At 41.2% G+C, this 17,398-nt stretch overlaps 2 protein-coding genes across 2 annotated transcripts; both read right to left on the minus strand.

Moving 5' to 3' along the window:
- Nucleotides 1–956: 956 nt before the first annotated feature.
- LOC311039416 (extracellular calcium-sensing receptor-like) lies at nucleotides 957–9,774 on the minus strand (the record flags this gene model as incomplete). Its single annotated transcript, XM_084049295.1, has 9 exons — nucleotides 957–1,870; nucleotides 1,938–2,061; nucleotides 2,162–2,389; nucleotides 4,952–5,172; nucleotides 6,478–6,694; nucleotides 7,159–7,245; nucleotides 8,204–8,288; nucleotides 8,648–8,793; nucleotides 9,757–9,774. The coding sequence occupies 9 exons, from the start codon at nucleotides 9,772–9,774 to the stop codon at nucleotides 957–959; spliced, it is 2,040 nt and encodes a 679-aa protein (XP_083905421.1).
- A 3,438-nt stretch (nucleotides 9,775–13,212) lies between these two features.
- Nucleotides 13,213–17,398, minus strand: LOC311038494 (extracellular calcium-sensing receptor-like; the record flags this gene model as incomplete). The annotated part of the gene is made up of 5 exons (XM_084048050.1): nucleotides 13,213–14,126; nucleotides 14,194–14,317; nucleotides 14,415–14,642; nucleotides 16,068–16,343; nucleotides 17,276–17,398. 5 exons carry the CDS (start codon nucleotides 17,396–17,398, stop codon nucleotides 13,213–13,215), a joined length of 1,665 nt encoding a protein of 554 aa, XP_083904176.1.

The raw sequence follows: 17,398 nt of genomic DNA on the forward strand, positions 1-17,398 counted from the left end.
CAGGGCCGGATTAATACAGTTCCCAGGGCTAGGTCACATCAAAGGTTACAGGTGGCAATGGTCACATACTCAATGTCCGGACCGCATCAGCGACTGATTACATACACAAGACATCTGAGTGATTGATTGAATATTTTATTGAGACATTTTTTTTAAAGTACAGCAGAAAACACAAGTTAAAAAGACACCAAATGGATGAGACACAAATATGCCAACGGCTTGTTTCCATTGTGGTCCATTACACATTCAACACTCAAACAACTGGACAATACAAGAGTGCAGACAACGATACAAAATAAAAATGTCAAAATATACATTTAGATCTGAATATTGTGCAGGTTAGACTTGCATGACATTCAATGAATGGTAGGTTCTATTTGTCATATTTATATTAGAGCAGCTGAGTTCGGCTCGGAGTTTCAAACAGGATTTTTCTTTAACAAAACAAAACCATTGATGGCTAGCACGTGCATATAATGGTTGGTGGTGTTATGAAAGGGTACGTTTGCCAATTTTAATCCTATATATAATTGCCCATTATTCCAAAGCCCCAATAGTCAAACAAATGTTATGGGTTAGTGTGAGGTTAGGAGCTAGGGTTGATTTAGCGTGCTTCGGTAATACAGCACTGAGCACACTGGCCAATACAAACTAATAGGCGAACGCCCCTTAAGCACACTGTCAGATCAACTGTGCTTCGAAATAAAGAGCCATCGGACCAATGCCATGGCACCGTATGATTTTCCTCTTACATACCTGTAGTACTTTACTTTTAGATCTATGTATAGGTCTGAAATCACCAAACTTAAGGGAGTACTTTCCACCAACTTTTCTGACTGGATTATACATTTTAAATTTAAACTAGTAGACATAATATTCTACTATTTATAAACAATCAAATATATGTTTATAAACTTATTGTGATAAAATACACACAGATTTGTCATTGAATATCTCTATGTATTGGTGGTGCCTCGACCCATGATAGACTTCTTAGTGTTTCTCTCTGGTTTCAAAAGGATGATATAACACTTTGGTCCAAACAATGCCACCAACACACCAGAACTAGATGCTAAAATAGCAAATACCTCCACTACATCTGCATATTTGCCTGGAGAACTGATATATGCTGGGATGAAGGCTATCCACACGGCACAGAAGATCAACATGCTGAAAGTGATTAACTTGGCTTCATTGAAGTTGTCTGGAAGATTCCTTGCCATGAATGCTAGGAGGAAGCTGAGGAGTGCCAGTAAACCAATATAACCTAACAACACTCCAAAACCAACTATTGATCCCACAGCACACTCATAGACTATCTTATCACTGTGGTATTGTGTGTTTTTATAAGGAGCAGGTGAGGCAGACACAAGCCAGGCTGTGCAGATAGATGCCTGGATTAAAGTAAGAATCAGAACTGTTCCTCTCTGCTGCATGGCACCGAACCACTTCATAATGTCTGCACCCCCAGGCTTGGAGGCCTTGAACACAGCCAACACCACCATAGTCTTTACCAGGATACATGAGACACACAGCACAAAGCTGATTCCAAATGCTGCATGCCTCATTTGGCAAGTCCAGAGCCTGGGACGGCCAATGAACAGAAGTGAGCACAAGAAACACAGTTTGAGTGACATCAAAAGTTGGTAGCTGAGTTCTGAGTTGTTGGCTCGTACCATGGGTGTGTTTCGATAATAGATGAAGACTCCCAGGACAGTGGCACAGATAAGGGTGCCTAGCAGTGAGATAGTCGTCAAGGTAATACCCAGGGCCTCATTGTAGGAGAGGAACTCCACGCTCTTAGGGATACAGTGGTCACGCTGGGGACTGGACCAGAAGTCCTCTGGACAACTGGTGCACTCTGTAGAGTCTAACAAAGAGGACAAGATTTAAAGGAACATACTGGTACAGTAAATTGCTACATAATGTAAACCCACCAGTCTCATTGCTGATCTCTCCCTCAGAGCAAGCAATGCAGTCAAAGCAGCAGACAGGTTCTCCTTTCCTTCTGGCCACACGGGTTCCAGGGGAACAGCTCTCACTGCACACTGACCGAGGAGGCTACAGAAGAAAGTAACAATGATCGATTTCAGTCTAAACTAAATAACATTCACATCATGATATTAGCTCGACATTAGCTATTTTAGAAAGCCAAAATGACCTTTGAGTATTCAAAGTTCCAGAAGATTCTGTCTTCATCAAGGATGAGTTCTTCACCTGCAGAGGCTGACTTCTTGACCACACCCACATTGTGTACCTTAGTGCTTCCATCAGGGAGCCACACCCAGTTCATGATATCCCAGATTGGTAAAACATCCCCATTCTCATCAAATGATACATCTTCACCAAATGATGTGGTGAAGTTGACCTTTTCCAGGTAATACACAAGCTAGAAATGGTGAGTACAATTATGAAGATGAAGATACTTGAGAAAAAGAAAGTTCATGCAATGTTGTTGTATAAACTACACCCTTGCATTATTTATAACACAATCCCAGCCATCTGTTCCTGAGGGGGGTGGGGGGTACTTGAGCTCAATTTAGATTGAGCTCAAGGATGGGTTTTAGCAGCGTCATCCCAAAACCTATACCACTTGTGCAAGGACACGCTGTGATTGGCCAGTAGCCACTTTAATTTACCAGTCACATTGGGCAGTTGGGGCAAACGCTCTCACCAAAACATGATTTACTATTCTGTCCCTATCAGTACATAACTTGAACGGCGCTGAGTCGGCCCAAGCAAACTTTGCAACGTTCGGCACGGCAACTCGCTTGCTTTAGCTCACTCGGTGGTGCCTCACGTGGCTCAAGTTCGCTTGAGACGCCGTGTCTCTGTCACGGTCAAAAACTATACGGGCAAAAATAACTGCCCGCAGTTGTTTTAGGCAGAGGAACTTCCGTGCTGGCCACAGAAGGGGGGCGTGGTTATAGCACAAGTTGTATAGGCTTTAGTATGTCGCGTCTTCTTGGCATGATTTATTTTCTTTTTACAGTCAATGAACAGGGGCTGCAACTAGTCCTCACTTTCTCTCTAGTCCTCACTTTCTCCTTTCGTTCAAGGCCAGCCAATTAGGGCTCGCCAATGGCTCTCAGAATATGGGATCTACACAACCCCCGGTAAGTGAAATCTGACACTGCTGTGCTCTGCTGTGTGTGTGTCCACTGTGCGTCCCTCTTTTTGAGCGGTGTAGCCGCTCCTATAAGTGGGGTTGGGACACCTCATCAGTACACCCTTCGCTGTACTGTGATTGGCTCATAATAGCACACCCCTCTACATTAGTACACCCCTAGCTGTACTGTGATTGGCTGACTCTATTCAGCACTGTGATTGGCTAGAGACACATGATGAAATGAATAACCTCTAAATAGGACTATGCACTTAAAAAAAAAACTTTTTTTTAAAGTGAGCTTCCATCACTGTGATGACCACACCGCTCACTTCACACTTGTTTTGATTGTCTCCACCAGGAGACTATGTTTTCGTTCTCATCCTTCCGTGTGTCCACCAAGCTAACATTGGTCAAGCTTCACGTGACACGTGACAATATGTTGAAAGGGTGTGCTTTGATTGGCTAGCGAGATGCATGATGAAATAGAGATCTATAAATAGGTGAGTCACTTCAAAAAATCAATTACATTTTTTGAAGTGACACACCTATCCATCAGCCAAGCTAACATTGGTCAAGTGACACGTGACAATATGTAATATTGACAGGATTAATGGAGAGTATCTTTTCCTCTCCGTCCGTCTCTGTATGTGTCCGTCTGAGAACACCCAACATTGGTCAAGTTTCACGTGACATCACAATATGTAATATAAATAACTTAGACAGGATCAATCAGGAACAGTACTTTCCAATACAAACTGAGATCACACAATGCAACTAACTCCCATTACGCGAACTGAAGAAGCAGCAAATCATCGTCTGAAACCTGATGAAGAAGCAAAGGCGCAACGCCGACAGCAGAAGCACATTTTCTAGTTTTTGGGGCGGTGTAACCGCCCCCTACAAGTGAGTTTTGGACACTGACCAATCCTGCACCGTGATTGGCCAATAGTCTACAACGCATTGTATACCCCTAACCCTTCCATTGTTAATGCAAATCGATACTTTTGCAAAGTCAGCCAATCACATTACAGCTAGTGTCATCACCACTAACTGTAATGTGATTGGCTGACTTTGCAAATTCAGGACTGTGATTGGCTAGCGAAACACATGACACATGTGCAGCCCTATGAATAGCAGTATGGACTTTTAAAAAAGTAATTAATCCTTTTTTTAAAGTGAGTCATGTTGTGATGACCACACACCGCCCACTTCACACTGGGTGTGATTTTTTCTTGTACAGGTCCCGTTCTCACTCTCCCCCCGCCCACTCGCGGCCCAAACACAAACATCTAACACACATACAGACACATTTTCTTAATGATTAATTATAGAGCTTCAGCTGATAGTAAGTAAATACATGTATGAAGACATTGCGAAAACAATAATAATCATAATGCGGAAACCTGTAATGACATTTTATGTCAGATCTTGTTTTCTTAAGATTCACGAAAGGTCAATCTTGAATCTTGTTTTGCTTCAAAAAGGGACTTCAGAATTGAATGCACTGGAAAACTACAAGTCTATGGGGCATTGACTCATCTGGTCATTAGAAAAAAGAGGGGGGTATTACGTTTTGTCAGCATGAAAAACATGTTATTCTGTGTTCCAGCATGCATGTACCTCAATATTAAGTGTCCCCCCCCAAGGGCTTCTTTGTAACTGTGTTTCTGCTCCAAACAGTGATAAAAATCTACTAACACTATTAAAAAAGCTTATTTTTTTCATCCTACCTTGATCATTTTCATGTCATTTACCAGTCACATTTAAATATTTATTATTATTATTTTAAATGAGAATACAACTAGAAACGTTAAGAGACTAAACTGAATATTCATATCACACCTGCCATGGCTGTATTGTCTGCAAAGTGGCACAGCTGTGCCCAATGAAAGGCCCTCTTCCTGGCACACACTGCAGCATGTCATGGAGGGCATGGGCCAGAGCATACACAGCCTTGTATATATTATACTCTGGCCTGAGTTCAGACACATCCAACAGGGTTGTTTCTGATGTTCCTAGGTCCTCTTGTCCAGTACACACCTCTCCACCAGCCTCCACCCACTCTGATGGAAGGGGTGCAAATTTACACTGAAATGTGTGCTCCCAAAACTGCCTCATCTAAGAAACACAATGAAGACTTAAAGGGCCATTCATTTTAACATAGATCTACTCAGGCTTTTGCGTGCACCCCAGACAGTTGCTTGATTAAATATTGTGTGTATGTTTTTCTTTTCCAAATAAATTAAATTATTATTATTTTATTTTTATTGAAAAAACACTGATGCAGTGTCAGTCACCAGTAGACTACCAGGAACATGTGTTTTCAATGAGTCTAACATGGTTAAGATGTGTTTTGTTGGATCAAATGAATGGCAAATATCTTAATATTGAATCAAACAGCTTAAAAACTGGTCCGGGGTGCACACAAAAGCCACAGTAGACACAGTAGTAGTTAAAATTACCCCAGAAATGTTGGTGAAATATGCCTTTAAGCATAAATGAAATAACTTGTGAATATTTATGAACAGATTTCATTTAAAAATTGCTTAAATACTAAATTAAACAAAAGACTCACTATGGTGTTTTCATGTGTGTTGTCAGGATCATTGAGAGGATGTATTTTTAACATGAAATCCTTGAATCCTGGTATCTCTCCACGATGGATGGCAACCCCTAGAGTGCCTGCCAGGTACGGCATGTAGCGAGGAGTGTGCAAATGAGTCAATGTTGTCCAACCCGCAGCCGCTAACCACTGCAGACCTGTCACTTTCTGTCTTACCACCTGTTGATTGTGTGGAGATTTCCCTTATACAAAGTGCTTTGAATGTATGTTACATTCACTCATTCACTCATTCACACGCACACGCACACACACGCACGCGCACACGCACACGCACACGCACACGCACACACACACACACACACACACACACACCAAAGTAAAAGTATTAATTTACAAAAGCGCGTCTGACTAAACCTCCTAACTTTTTCCATCGTTGATTGTAGAATGATGAAATCAGACGGAAAAAACATCCATCTCCACATTAATGGTCAAAAACCCATTCACATTCAAGTATCTGACAATGTATAAAGTCACCATACCAACTTTGATGAGGCAGTATTGTTCTAAAAACATGTTTTTCTTTTTCATCTCCTGAAAAGTTCCTTCTTTCTTACTGACAGCAGAGCTATGTATGTATGATATATGAAGCGATGCATTTCCTTCAATGTAACTTATTTCAGACTATTTCATATATAATACTTATTCACACTATACTTAGGTCACATACATTTCAAATCCCTAATAAAACAAACCTCATCCATGATGTTAATCATATAGGTTAAATATGCAAATGCAATGACCACACGAGCTGTGGATTGCTTCATCACAGTGACGATCCTGTCCAGTTTGTCCAGGTCATTGTCCCAGGGCAGGGCCTCTGAATAAGACACACAACCCAAACCAGACCGGCCCAGGTCGGACAGGAAGGATCGGCCAGCATTGCGGCCATAATCATCGTCACTAAACAGCAAACCTACCCAGGTCCATCCAAACCGCATCATAAGCTGCAGCATAGCTCTCACCTAAAGAATCACAATCTGATCAGAAAATAATCTTACTCTATCTCTATATTCCCTATTCTCACAACAAAATGGAGCGTGCCCCCCCAAAAAAGAAAGAAATCGGCCACTTTTTTACATGTAAACCTGTGATGAGACAATAAAAGTGCTTCTGATTCAGATAATGTTTTTCGTTTTCTTCCACAAATAGTGGTGAAAAGAAAGTAACTTTTGCTCAAGTACTGTAATCAAGTACATTTGGGTACATTTTGAGGTACTGTTACTTTTTTTCTCCATCATTTATACAAGTTACTGTGCATATTCATATTATTATTACAAACCACTCATTAACCACTTAAGCCCTGTTTTATACTTCAGATATTCAAAAATAGAGCTGCTATTTTTTTCAAATGTTTGACAAAATGTAAAACATAAAACAGTGAGCCATTCATAATGAGTGTGGAACATGTAGGCCTACGACTGTTTACCTGAAAGTCATTATTTGGGATTGTTCTAAAGAAGGACGGGAACTGATTCGGGTCACTCAGAGTGGAGGAAGCAGCATAGTGACTTATCTGGGGGGGAAAAAGGCACAAAACATTCTGTTCTGGGATATACAATTAGTATGTTTGATAATTTCCTCTGCAAGCAGCGCATTGAGCTGAAGGGGGAGGAAGAAAAAAAGAAAAAAGAAGAATAATGATGCTGCATTGTCTTTTATCTTCAAACAAGGAGGGCAGGCATTGTGCTCTTTTAACACAATCTACCCCATAATCACAATAGAATCCTAAGCATCCTTAAGCCAGTGTTGATTTTGACAGCAAATTTTAAATGGAATAAAATTCCATTTAGTTTTGGTCATATTTCAGTCATCTGAAATGTTTTAGTTTTTGTCTAGTTTTAGTCGACTAAATATCATAAGATTATAGTCGACTAAATCTACAGTTGATTTAGTCAACTAAAATGTATTTTGGCGGTGCCTTGATGGCGTCGTAGTGGCTGATTTTACACTTGGTTGCATGCTGAAAATAGCAGATCTACTGTACAAGCTCACAACGCGTCGGAGCTGTGAGCTTGTAGATCGGCTATTTTCAGAGCTCAACACCCAGCGCAACCAAACATAAAATGACTTGTCTTTCTGTTCTACTGGATCTCTTCTCCACTAGTCCCTCTCTAACATTTTAGTCTAGTTTCTGTGTCTTTCAAGCTGTAAAAAAAACCTCTACATTATTTATCACATTTTACATTTGTGAATAACAAAATAATCAAAATGAAGCATATAAAATAGGTCATGGTAAAAGGGCATTCAAGTAGGAAACTTACCATGGGTACTCTGTATAAACCTAATATTCTAGAAAGAGCAATAGCACTTGATGAGGAACCAGGACCCACAATTCCCAGCACTGGAGGAGACCCAACACAGCTCTCATCCAATTGAAAGTGCTCCTCTCTCCCACTGACCAATAACATGGCTCCGCGTATTTCAACTTCAGTCGTCAAACAGGTATCATAAAGAATATATCCCAGAGTCACATTGGGCAGTAAGCTGGGGTTTCTGTTGATTTCAGTTATGGCATAAGCCTGGGCCTGGGCCTTCCTGAACCCTCGAATGTAAACCCTATACACACAAAATCACACTGTAACCTTGCATATATTTTTTTGTAGAAATATACAACATTAACTAATCCTTATTATCTATCAATGCAAGTTACCTATTCTCTAAATTTGCTAATAGAGCGTCAACATCAGTTTAACAAACTTTAATCCTATTCTTGATCAGCTATTCAAAAATAGCCGATCTACAACTTGTAAATCGGACACAAAAATAATGATATTAAAATGATATAATTTTGAAACAAAATGACAAAAATGTTCTCTCATGGTGGTCCCTGGCACAAAATCATTTCAGATGGGATTCCACGGCCAAACGCAATTTGTGAATCACTGTGACTGGGCTATTGTATTTGTGATACTCACCTAGAGCAAGTGAACTCTTGGCTTGGCTTGGAGGTGAAAGACAGCTCAGGGAAGACAGGGGGGGAGAGAGGAGAAGTAAAAAACGAACCACCCAGAATGACGTCCCCAGCCTTGTACATTCTGTTCAGCTTAAACTGTGCCTGTATCTGACATGAAGAGGAAGGTGAGGAAGACAAAGGAGAGAAAGAAGAGAACAACATCAAATACAAGTACAGATATGAAAGCAGGTGTGTGTCTAGACAAGCCCTCATGACTGTCCTCCCCGTCTAACCCCCTCTCCCAAATCCTTTGTGCAGTTGTTACATTTTATACACAGTGCTATGCCATCCATTCTGCCACCTTATGCCATGACGTAATGTCTCGTACGTAGTCTCACCGCCCATCTGGGCAGAGGCACAAGTAGGGGCAGGGCTTTTCAACCTTTTGAATTTCAAAATCCCCCTAACCCCATGACCCCCAGTTTGATATGCATTTGGCCACAGACCCCTCATTTGATGACCATTTTTGGGACCCCCAATGTAAAAATTTGTACACGAATGGAACCAAATGGATAACCTGTTTTTCTTTTTCTTTTTTTTTGACTGTTGCTACCATTTTTTCCCCCACATATATTCCAAAAAAGTATTCCCCCCCGCCCCAAGACATTTAAAAAAATAGTGATAATAGCAGGCTCACAATGCATCCATTTAGTATTAGTCTCTCAAGACCAAACAACTCTTCTATAATCTATGAATGCTACAGAGTCTGTAACTACACCTCCTGAAAACTGCAAACAGATATCTTTAAAAAGTATTCTTGAACGTCCATTTATGATAAGCAGCAAGCTTGATAGGCTTCAACTAATTAGTTTTACAGTGAGAATTAGTTATGCCAGTATACAGACGAAACAGAAGTGGGGGGAGGCCAGACATTGCATTCGTAGCAAATGGCAGAAGCATTTGAAAATAATCTGAGCCAACAGTCTGTCTCTCTCGACTAATTCAGGATAAGGCCCGTCTATCCAGGAAAGTTGAGGTGCTCCCAATAGAAGTAGCAGAGAGGTCTACATGAAAGCTATGGCCAGAGGCCTCCTCACCAATTAATCCACCCCTGTGTACAAGGCTGTGTACGCATATGAACTGGTCCATGACCTTTCATTGGGCACAGCTGTGTCAGTTGGCAGATAATACAGCCATGGTAGGTGTCATATGAATTTATTGTTTAAGTAACCAAACACTAATTTATATAGCACTTTTCTAAGTACACAAAGAAGCTTTGCATGGGAGGGAAGAGAAAACAACAAAGAAAAACAGCTTTATTAGGGATAGAAACATTAAGAAAAGGCTTAGACTAAGGAATACAATCAATACAAACAGTGGAGTGATGAGAAAGGGGGGTGTGGAGTTAGCAGGGGAAAGCCATATTGAAGAGGTGTTTTTTTTAAAATTATTATTTATTTTTTTATCCCACGATTTTGTGGGTGCAGTACGTTAGTCCGACAGCGCAGCGCTCCGACGTTTCAATACTAAACCCGAACCAAGCCCGCACCCTAACCCTAACCGCACGCGGATGCCACATAGTCGGAGAAAAGGTCTGTCCGATTAACGCATGCCTCCCCGATTTTGTAACCCTTATTTTTCACCCGGTGCCAATTGTCTAAGTGATCCTGGGCGCTACACTCCCCTCACCAGCCTAGAGAGGCCAGGGCCGAGCTCATGCCTCCTTCAATGCATGAGAGCCAACTGACCTTCTTGTCACCTGACAGGGGGGTGTTTCCCTGGTAGGACGTAGCACATGGAAGGAACACGTTATTCCAACCAGTTCCCTTCTCCTCCATCAGGCGCCCCGGCTGTCATGTGGGAGGGGGTATAGCAACCAGGATTACTACATGTTTTTGTGAGGGTATTAACTACACTGAGAGACACGGGGAGAACATGCAAACTCCACACAGAGTAGGCCCTTTCGCCAACCCCACCTAGGGTATGGGCGCTGATGACGCGGAGGAGAAGACACACCCACAGCGTCCCCAGCGGGAATCGAACCCAGGACCTTTTAGCTGTGAGGCGACAGCGCTAACGACTGCGCCACCGCCTCAAGAGGTGGGTTTTGAGGGTGGGGGTTTCATGAGAGTATTGGGGAGTGCATTCTACAGGGTTGGGGCAGCAAAAGCAAAAGCTCTATCGCCCCAGGTATGGTACTTGGTCCCATGGGGACCTAAAAGTGGTTTGCGTCACCAGACCTGAACTTCAACATGAATACATGGTGCCTCCATAAGTCCCCCTGATCGATGACATTGTCATTCTCTGCATCACGGGTACAACATGGATAAGCAGTGGTGTAAAGTAACTAAGTACATTTACTCAAGTACTGCACTTAAGTACAATTTTGAGGTACTTTTACTTTACTGGAGTATTTCCAATTTTCAATACTTTTACTTTTACTCCACTGCATCTCAGAGGCAAATGTTATACTTTTACTCCACTACAAAAATGTGAAAACTTTATGATCACAGCTTCACATAATTATCAGAATTCAAAAGGATGTAAATATTGACGGCCAGAGTTAAAACATCGTCTATGCTGCCCTTGCCTAACCTGACTCTGCCAGATGGAAGAAGCTTGCGTCACATTTGTTTCACAGACTACTTCCATCTGGGACCTCGGTAGCACAATCGATGAAGGGGCGTTCCCTTTTTTTTCAAGATACTTGGCAGGTGATTGGATGATCCCGCCCCTAGCAGCAGCTGATTGGTTCGAACACGCAAAGGTGTGGGTCCAGATGAAGGCTGTATTGTGAAGTCAATACGGCCCCCATCTAGCGGAGTCAGGTTAGCCCTTGCAAGCGATTTCTTTTCACTAACCTGTGAAAAATCATAGAATATTATCCTTCACAACGATCGACCCGCCGATCGCTTTAAAAGACGTAGGAGGGTCTCGTAGATTTGGAGAAAAAAAATTGTGCTGCCGCGATGGTCCATTCCATAGTTGTGGGCAGTTGAATGAGGGGTGGTTTCGGACGTGCTGTTTTTTTTGTGATCAAATGGTTTTGCTGCTTCTGTGCCTCTGACGGACTCAGATGGTGATCGCGGATTGGCGAACAGCGCCATCTAGTGGAAGACCACTGAAAACACCAAAACACGTCAAAGACGTCAATGGCAGTCTGGGCCTTTGGGAAAAAAACACGTCAAACACGTCAATGGCAGTGAATGAGTTAATGAAATGAAAGGTTATTTCAATAAATGCACAAATATTCAGTATCCTGATTTGTTGTTGTTAAGAGCTGAGTTATAAGGAAGTACGAGAAGCGTTGCAACCTGAGTTAGTCAACTCTGTCAAATAGGCTTCATGGCATTAGTACTATGCTCCTTTAATATAAAGAGTTTACTTATATATGATGTAGGATTTGATGTTGCAATTTACAATTCATACATTTTAGGTATAGCAGTTGTTCTTATCCAGAACGACTGTTGTTGCAAATATCAAGTGTTTATTAATGATTAATAATGAAATTGTGCCTATCTGAGGGGGAGGGGTTTCAGGAGAAGCAGCATTGATTGATTTACGATAGCTCTCTTGTTCCATTCGGGTTGAGGTTGAAATTATACTTATAATAACCCTATTGTGGCACATGCAGGGCCGGATTAATACAGTTCCCAGGGCTAGGTCACATCAAAGGTTACAGGTGGCAATGGTCACATACTCAATGTCCGGACCGCATCAGCGACTGATTACATACACAGGCCATCTGAGTGATTGATTGAATATTTTATTGAGACATTTTTTTTAAAGTACAGCAGAAAACACAAGTTAAAAAGACACCAAATGGATGAGACACAAATATGCCAACGGCTTGTTTCCATTGTGGTCCATTACACATTCAACACTCAAACAACTGGACAATACAAGAGTGCAGACAACGATACAAAATAAAAATGTCAAAATATACATTTAGATCTGAATGTTGTGCAGGTTAGACTTGCATGACATTCAATGAATGGTAGGTTCTATTTGTCATATTTATATTAGAGCAGCTGAGTTCGGCTAGGAGTTTCAAACAGGATTTTTCTTTGACAAAACAAAACCATTGATGGCTAGCACGTGCATATAATGGTTGGTGGTGTTATGAAAGGGTACGTTTGCCAATTTTAATCCTATATATAATTGCCCATTATTCCAAAGCCCCAATAGTCAAACAAATGTTATGGGTTAGTGTGAGGTTAGGAGCTAGGGTTGATTTAGCGTGCTTCGGTAATACAGCACTGAGCACACTGGCCAATACAAACTAATAGGCGAACGCCCCTTAAGCACACTGTCAGATCAACTGTGCTTCGAAATAAAGAGCCATCGGACCAATGCCATGGCACCGTATGATTTTCTTCTTACATACCTGTAGTACTTTACTTTTAGATCTATGTATAGGTCTGAAATCACCAAACTTAAGGGAGTACTTTCCACCAACTTTTCTGACTGGATTATACATTTTAAATGTATTCTAGTAGACATAAGATTCTACTATTTATAAACAATCAAATATATGTGTATAAACTTATTGTGATAAAATACACACAGATTTGTCATTGAATATCTCTATGTATTGGTGGTGCCTCGACTCATGATAGACTTCTTAGTGTTTCTCTCTGGTTTCAAAAGGATGATATAACACTTTGGTCCAAACAATGCCACCAACACACCAGAACTAGATGCTAAAATAGCAAATACCTCCACTACATCTGCATATTTGCCTGGAGAACTGATATATGCTGGGATGAAGGCTATCCACACGGCACAGAAGATCAACATGCTGAAAGTGATTAACTTGGCTTCATTGAAGTTGTCTGGAAGATTTCTTGCCATGAATGCTAGGAGGAAGCTGAGGAGGGCCAGTAAACCAATATAACCTAACAACACTCCAAAACCAACTATTGATCCCACATCACACTCATAGACTATCTTATCACTGTGGTATTGTGTGTTTTTATAAGGAGCAGGTGAGGCAGACACAAGCCAGGCTGTGCAGATAGATGCCTGGATTAAAGTAAGAATCAGAACTGTTCCTCTCTGCTGCATGGCACCGAACCACTTCATAATGTCTGCACCCCCAGGCTTGGAGGCCTTGAACACAGCCAACACCACCATAGTCTTTACCAGGATACATGAGACACACAGCACAAAGCTGATTCCAAATGCTGCATGCCTCATTTGGCAAGTCCAGAGCCTGGGACGGCCAATGAACAGAAGTGAGCACAAGAAACACAGTTTGAGTGACATCAAAAGTTGGTAGCTGAGTTCTGAGTTGTTGGCTCGTACCATGGGTGTGTTTCGATAATAGATGAAGACCCCCAAGACAATGGCACAGATAAGGGTGCCTAGCAGTGAGATAGTCGTCAAGGAGATACCAAGGGCCTCATCGTAGGAGAGGAACTCCACACTCTTAGGGATACAGTGGTCACGCTGGGGACTGGACCAGAAGTCCTCTGGACAACTGGTGCACACTGTAGAGTCTAACAAAGAGGACAAGATTTAAAGAAACATACTGGTACAGTACATTGCTACATAATGTAAACCCACCAGTCTCATTGCTGATCTCTCCCTCAGAGCAAGCAATGCAGTCAAAGCAGCAGACAGGTTCTCCTTTCCTTCTGGCCACACGGGTTCCAGGGGAACAGCTCTCACTGCACACTGACCGAGGAGGCTACAGAGGAAAGTAACAATGATCGATTTCAGTCTAAACTAAATAACATTCACATCATGTTAGTTCAACATTAGCTATTTTATAAAGCCAAAATGACCTTTGAGTATTCAAAGTTCCAGAAGATTCTGTCTTCATCAAGGATGAGTTCTTCACCTGCGGAGGTAGATTTCTTGACCACACCCACATTGTGAACCTTTGTGCTTCCATCAGGGAGCCACACCCAGTTCATGATATCCCAGATTGGTAAAACATCCCCATTCTCATCAAATGATACGTCATCACCAAATGATGTGGTGAAGTTGACCTTTTCCAAGTAATACACAAGCTAGAAATGGTGAGTAAAATTATGAAGATGAAGATACTTGAAACAAAAAACGACACTATACAATAATATCTGGGAACCCATCGTCAAAATAAAGGAAAAACAACGCCCTCTGCTGTTTTTTTGTCTTTGATTTGACTCTGGGAGGAGTGATTAAAGGGGAATTCCACCCATTTTCAATATTTAACTATGTCATTAATATAGCATAAAGGAGTTGTGTGGAAATAAGAAAAAAGTTCCCCCCTTTCTGTGTTGCCTTGAACTGGAGGATTGATTTTGGGTTTAACATTGCAAATTACAACATGATGACTCATCGTGTTGTAATTTGCCATGTTAAACCCAAAATCAATCTTCCAGTTCAAGGCAATACAGAAAGGGGGGAACTTTTTTCTTATTTCGACACAACTCCTTTATGCTATATTAATGACATAGTTAAATATTGAAAATGGCAGGATTTCCCCTTTAAGTAGACCTATGCCGACTGGAAACTGAGGTTTTGGTCTGCCCTCAGCCCTCCACTTCCGGTGGTGCGCCTATGTTTTTATTCCCACTAACAATATTTCTCCACGGAACACTAACACCATTTCTCCCAAAGAACATGGATCGTTTTGGTTATAAGCCCACTTGTTTCTATGATGAAAGAGCAAGTTAAAATGTTACTAACTTTCCATGGTTTTGTCGGCTCCGAGGACGCTATTGTTAAATGAGTTTCGGTTTGTTTCCAGTGGGAAGGGAACGCACAGATGTAAATCCCGCCCACCACATTTGATTGGGTAAAGCGCGGCCTGCTTCCTGATCTGAAGGCCCGCCCACTTGTAGCCAATGTGCATAGGTTCTCAACGGGGCTCCCGACAGATTCAAGCGCAGCTCTGAATCTGTTCTTGAGAGATTACATTGAGATGGACTGTTGTTGTATAAACTACACCCTTGCATTATTTATAACACAATCCCAGCCATCTGTGCCTGAGGGAAGGGGGTGGGGGTTACTTGAGCTCAATATAGATTGATGGGTCTTTGGCGTGATTATTATTATTTAGTTTTTTTTTAAGATTCATGAAAGGTTTTTTAAAAATTAACAATTTTTGCTTCAAAAGGGCACTAGGGATTGAATTGAATGCACTAGCAAACTACAATAACTGAGAAAGGTCATCTTCCAAGTATATGAATGGGGCATGAAATCATCCATGTAAAACATGGTCTTCTGTGTTCCAGCACGCATGTACCTCAATCTCCCCCTTCAGTAACTGTGTTTCTGCTCCAAAGACTGACAAACATTTACTAACTCTATAAAAAAATCTTACATTTTTTCATCCTACTTTGTCCATTTTCATGTCATTTACCAGTCACATTTAAATATTTATTATTATTATTCTAAATTAGAATACAACTAGAAACGTTAAGAGACTAAACTGAATATTCATATCACACCTGCCATGGCTGTATTGTCTGCAAAGTGGCACAGCTGTGCCCAATGAAAGGCCCTCTTCCTGGCACACACTGCAACATGTCATGGAGGGCATGGGCCAGAGCATACACAGCCTTGTATATATTATACTCTGGCCTGAGGTCAGACACATCCAACAGGGTAGTTTCTGATGTCCCTAGGTCCTCTTGTCCAGTACACACCTCTCCACCAGCCTCCACCCACTCTGACGGAACGGGTGCAAATTTACACTGAAATGTATGCTCCCAAAACTGCCTCACCTAAAGAAACACAATGAAGACTTAAAGGGCTATTCTCTTTCAAACACTTCTGCTAGCAGTCATTTTAAACATTGCGTGCCAAAAAGTTTTATAAACGTTTTTGGCAAAAACAAAAAAATCTTTTAAAGAAATTCGAAGATTATTCTTTTTTTGTTGGGGTTTTTCCATTTTTCCGTTCGTCACAAAGAACCAGGAGATAACATTTTCCAAAAAGTTGCTAATCCATTCACTTCAATGTTAAAAAATAAACGGACAAACAAATATTAAAAATCCTATTTTTAAGCTGTAAACATGCTGGCGGTCTGTGAGTACTATTTTTGAAAAACCCTGGCAGTTTAATTAACATCTACGCTGGATTTTGTGTGCATCCCAGACTGTTTTTAAGTTGCTTGATTCAATATTTTGTTCGTATTTTCTTCTTTTTCAAATAAATTATAAAATAAAATGTAAAAAGTTATTGAAAAAACACAGCCCCCTCGTGCATTATATGGACAATATCAATCACCACCAGTAGGCTACCAGGGACATTTCAATGAGTCCTAAGGCCAGACCGCTCCAATGCAACTAGTCACAACTCCTTGCTACAAAACAGTTTTAAGGCCAGTCCACACCTCCTTGCAACTGCCATTGGGGATAATGGTTGCAAGTAGCTGCATGTTGCAAGGAGTTGCATTGGTGTGGACTGACCTGAACATGGTTAATATGAGGTGTGTCTGATCAAATGAATGTCAAACATCTAAATATTGAATCAAACAGCTTAAAAACTGTCCGGGGTGCACACAAAAGCCACTGTAGACGATAACATTTGAATTACCCCATAAAAGTGTGCTTGTTTTATGCCTTTAAGCATAAATAAAACAACTCGTGAATATTTATAAACACATTTAATTTAGAAATTGCAGTTTAGATACTAAATTAAACAAAAGACTCACCATGGAGTTTTCATGTGTGTTGTCAGGATCATTGAGAGGATGTATTTTTAACATGAAGTCCTTGAATCCTGGTATCTCTCCACGATGGATGGCGACCCCTAGAGTGCTTAACAGGTACGGCAT

This window comes from Gymnoscopelus microlampas (assembly GCF_963454915.1).
Source record: "Gymnoscopelus microlampas genome assembly, chromosome: 3".
Taxonomy (NCBI): Eukaryota; Metazoa; Chordata; class Actinopteri; order Myctophiformes; family Myctophidae; genus Gymnoscopelus; species Gymnoscopelus microlampas.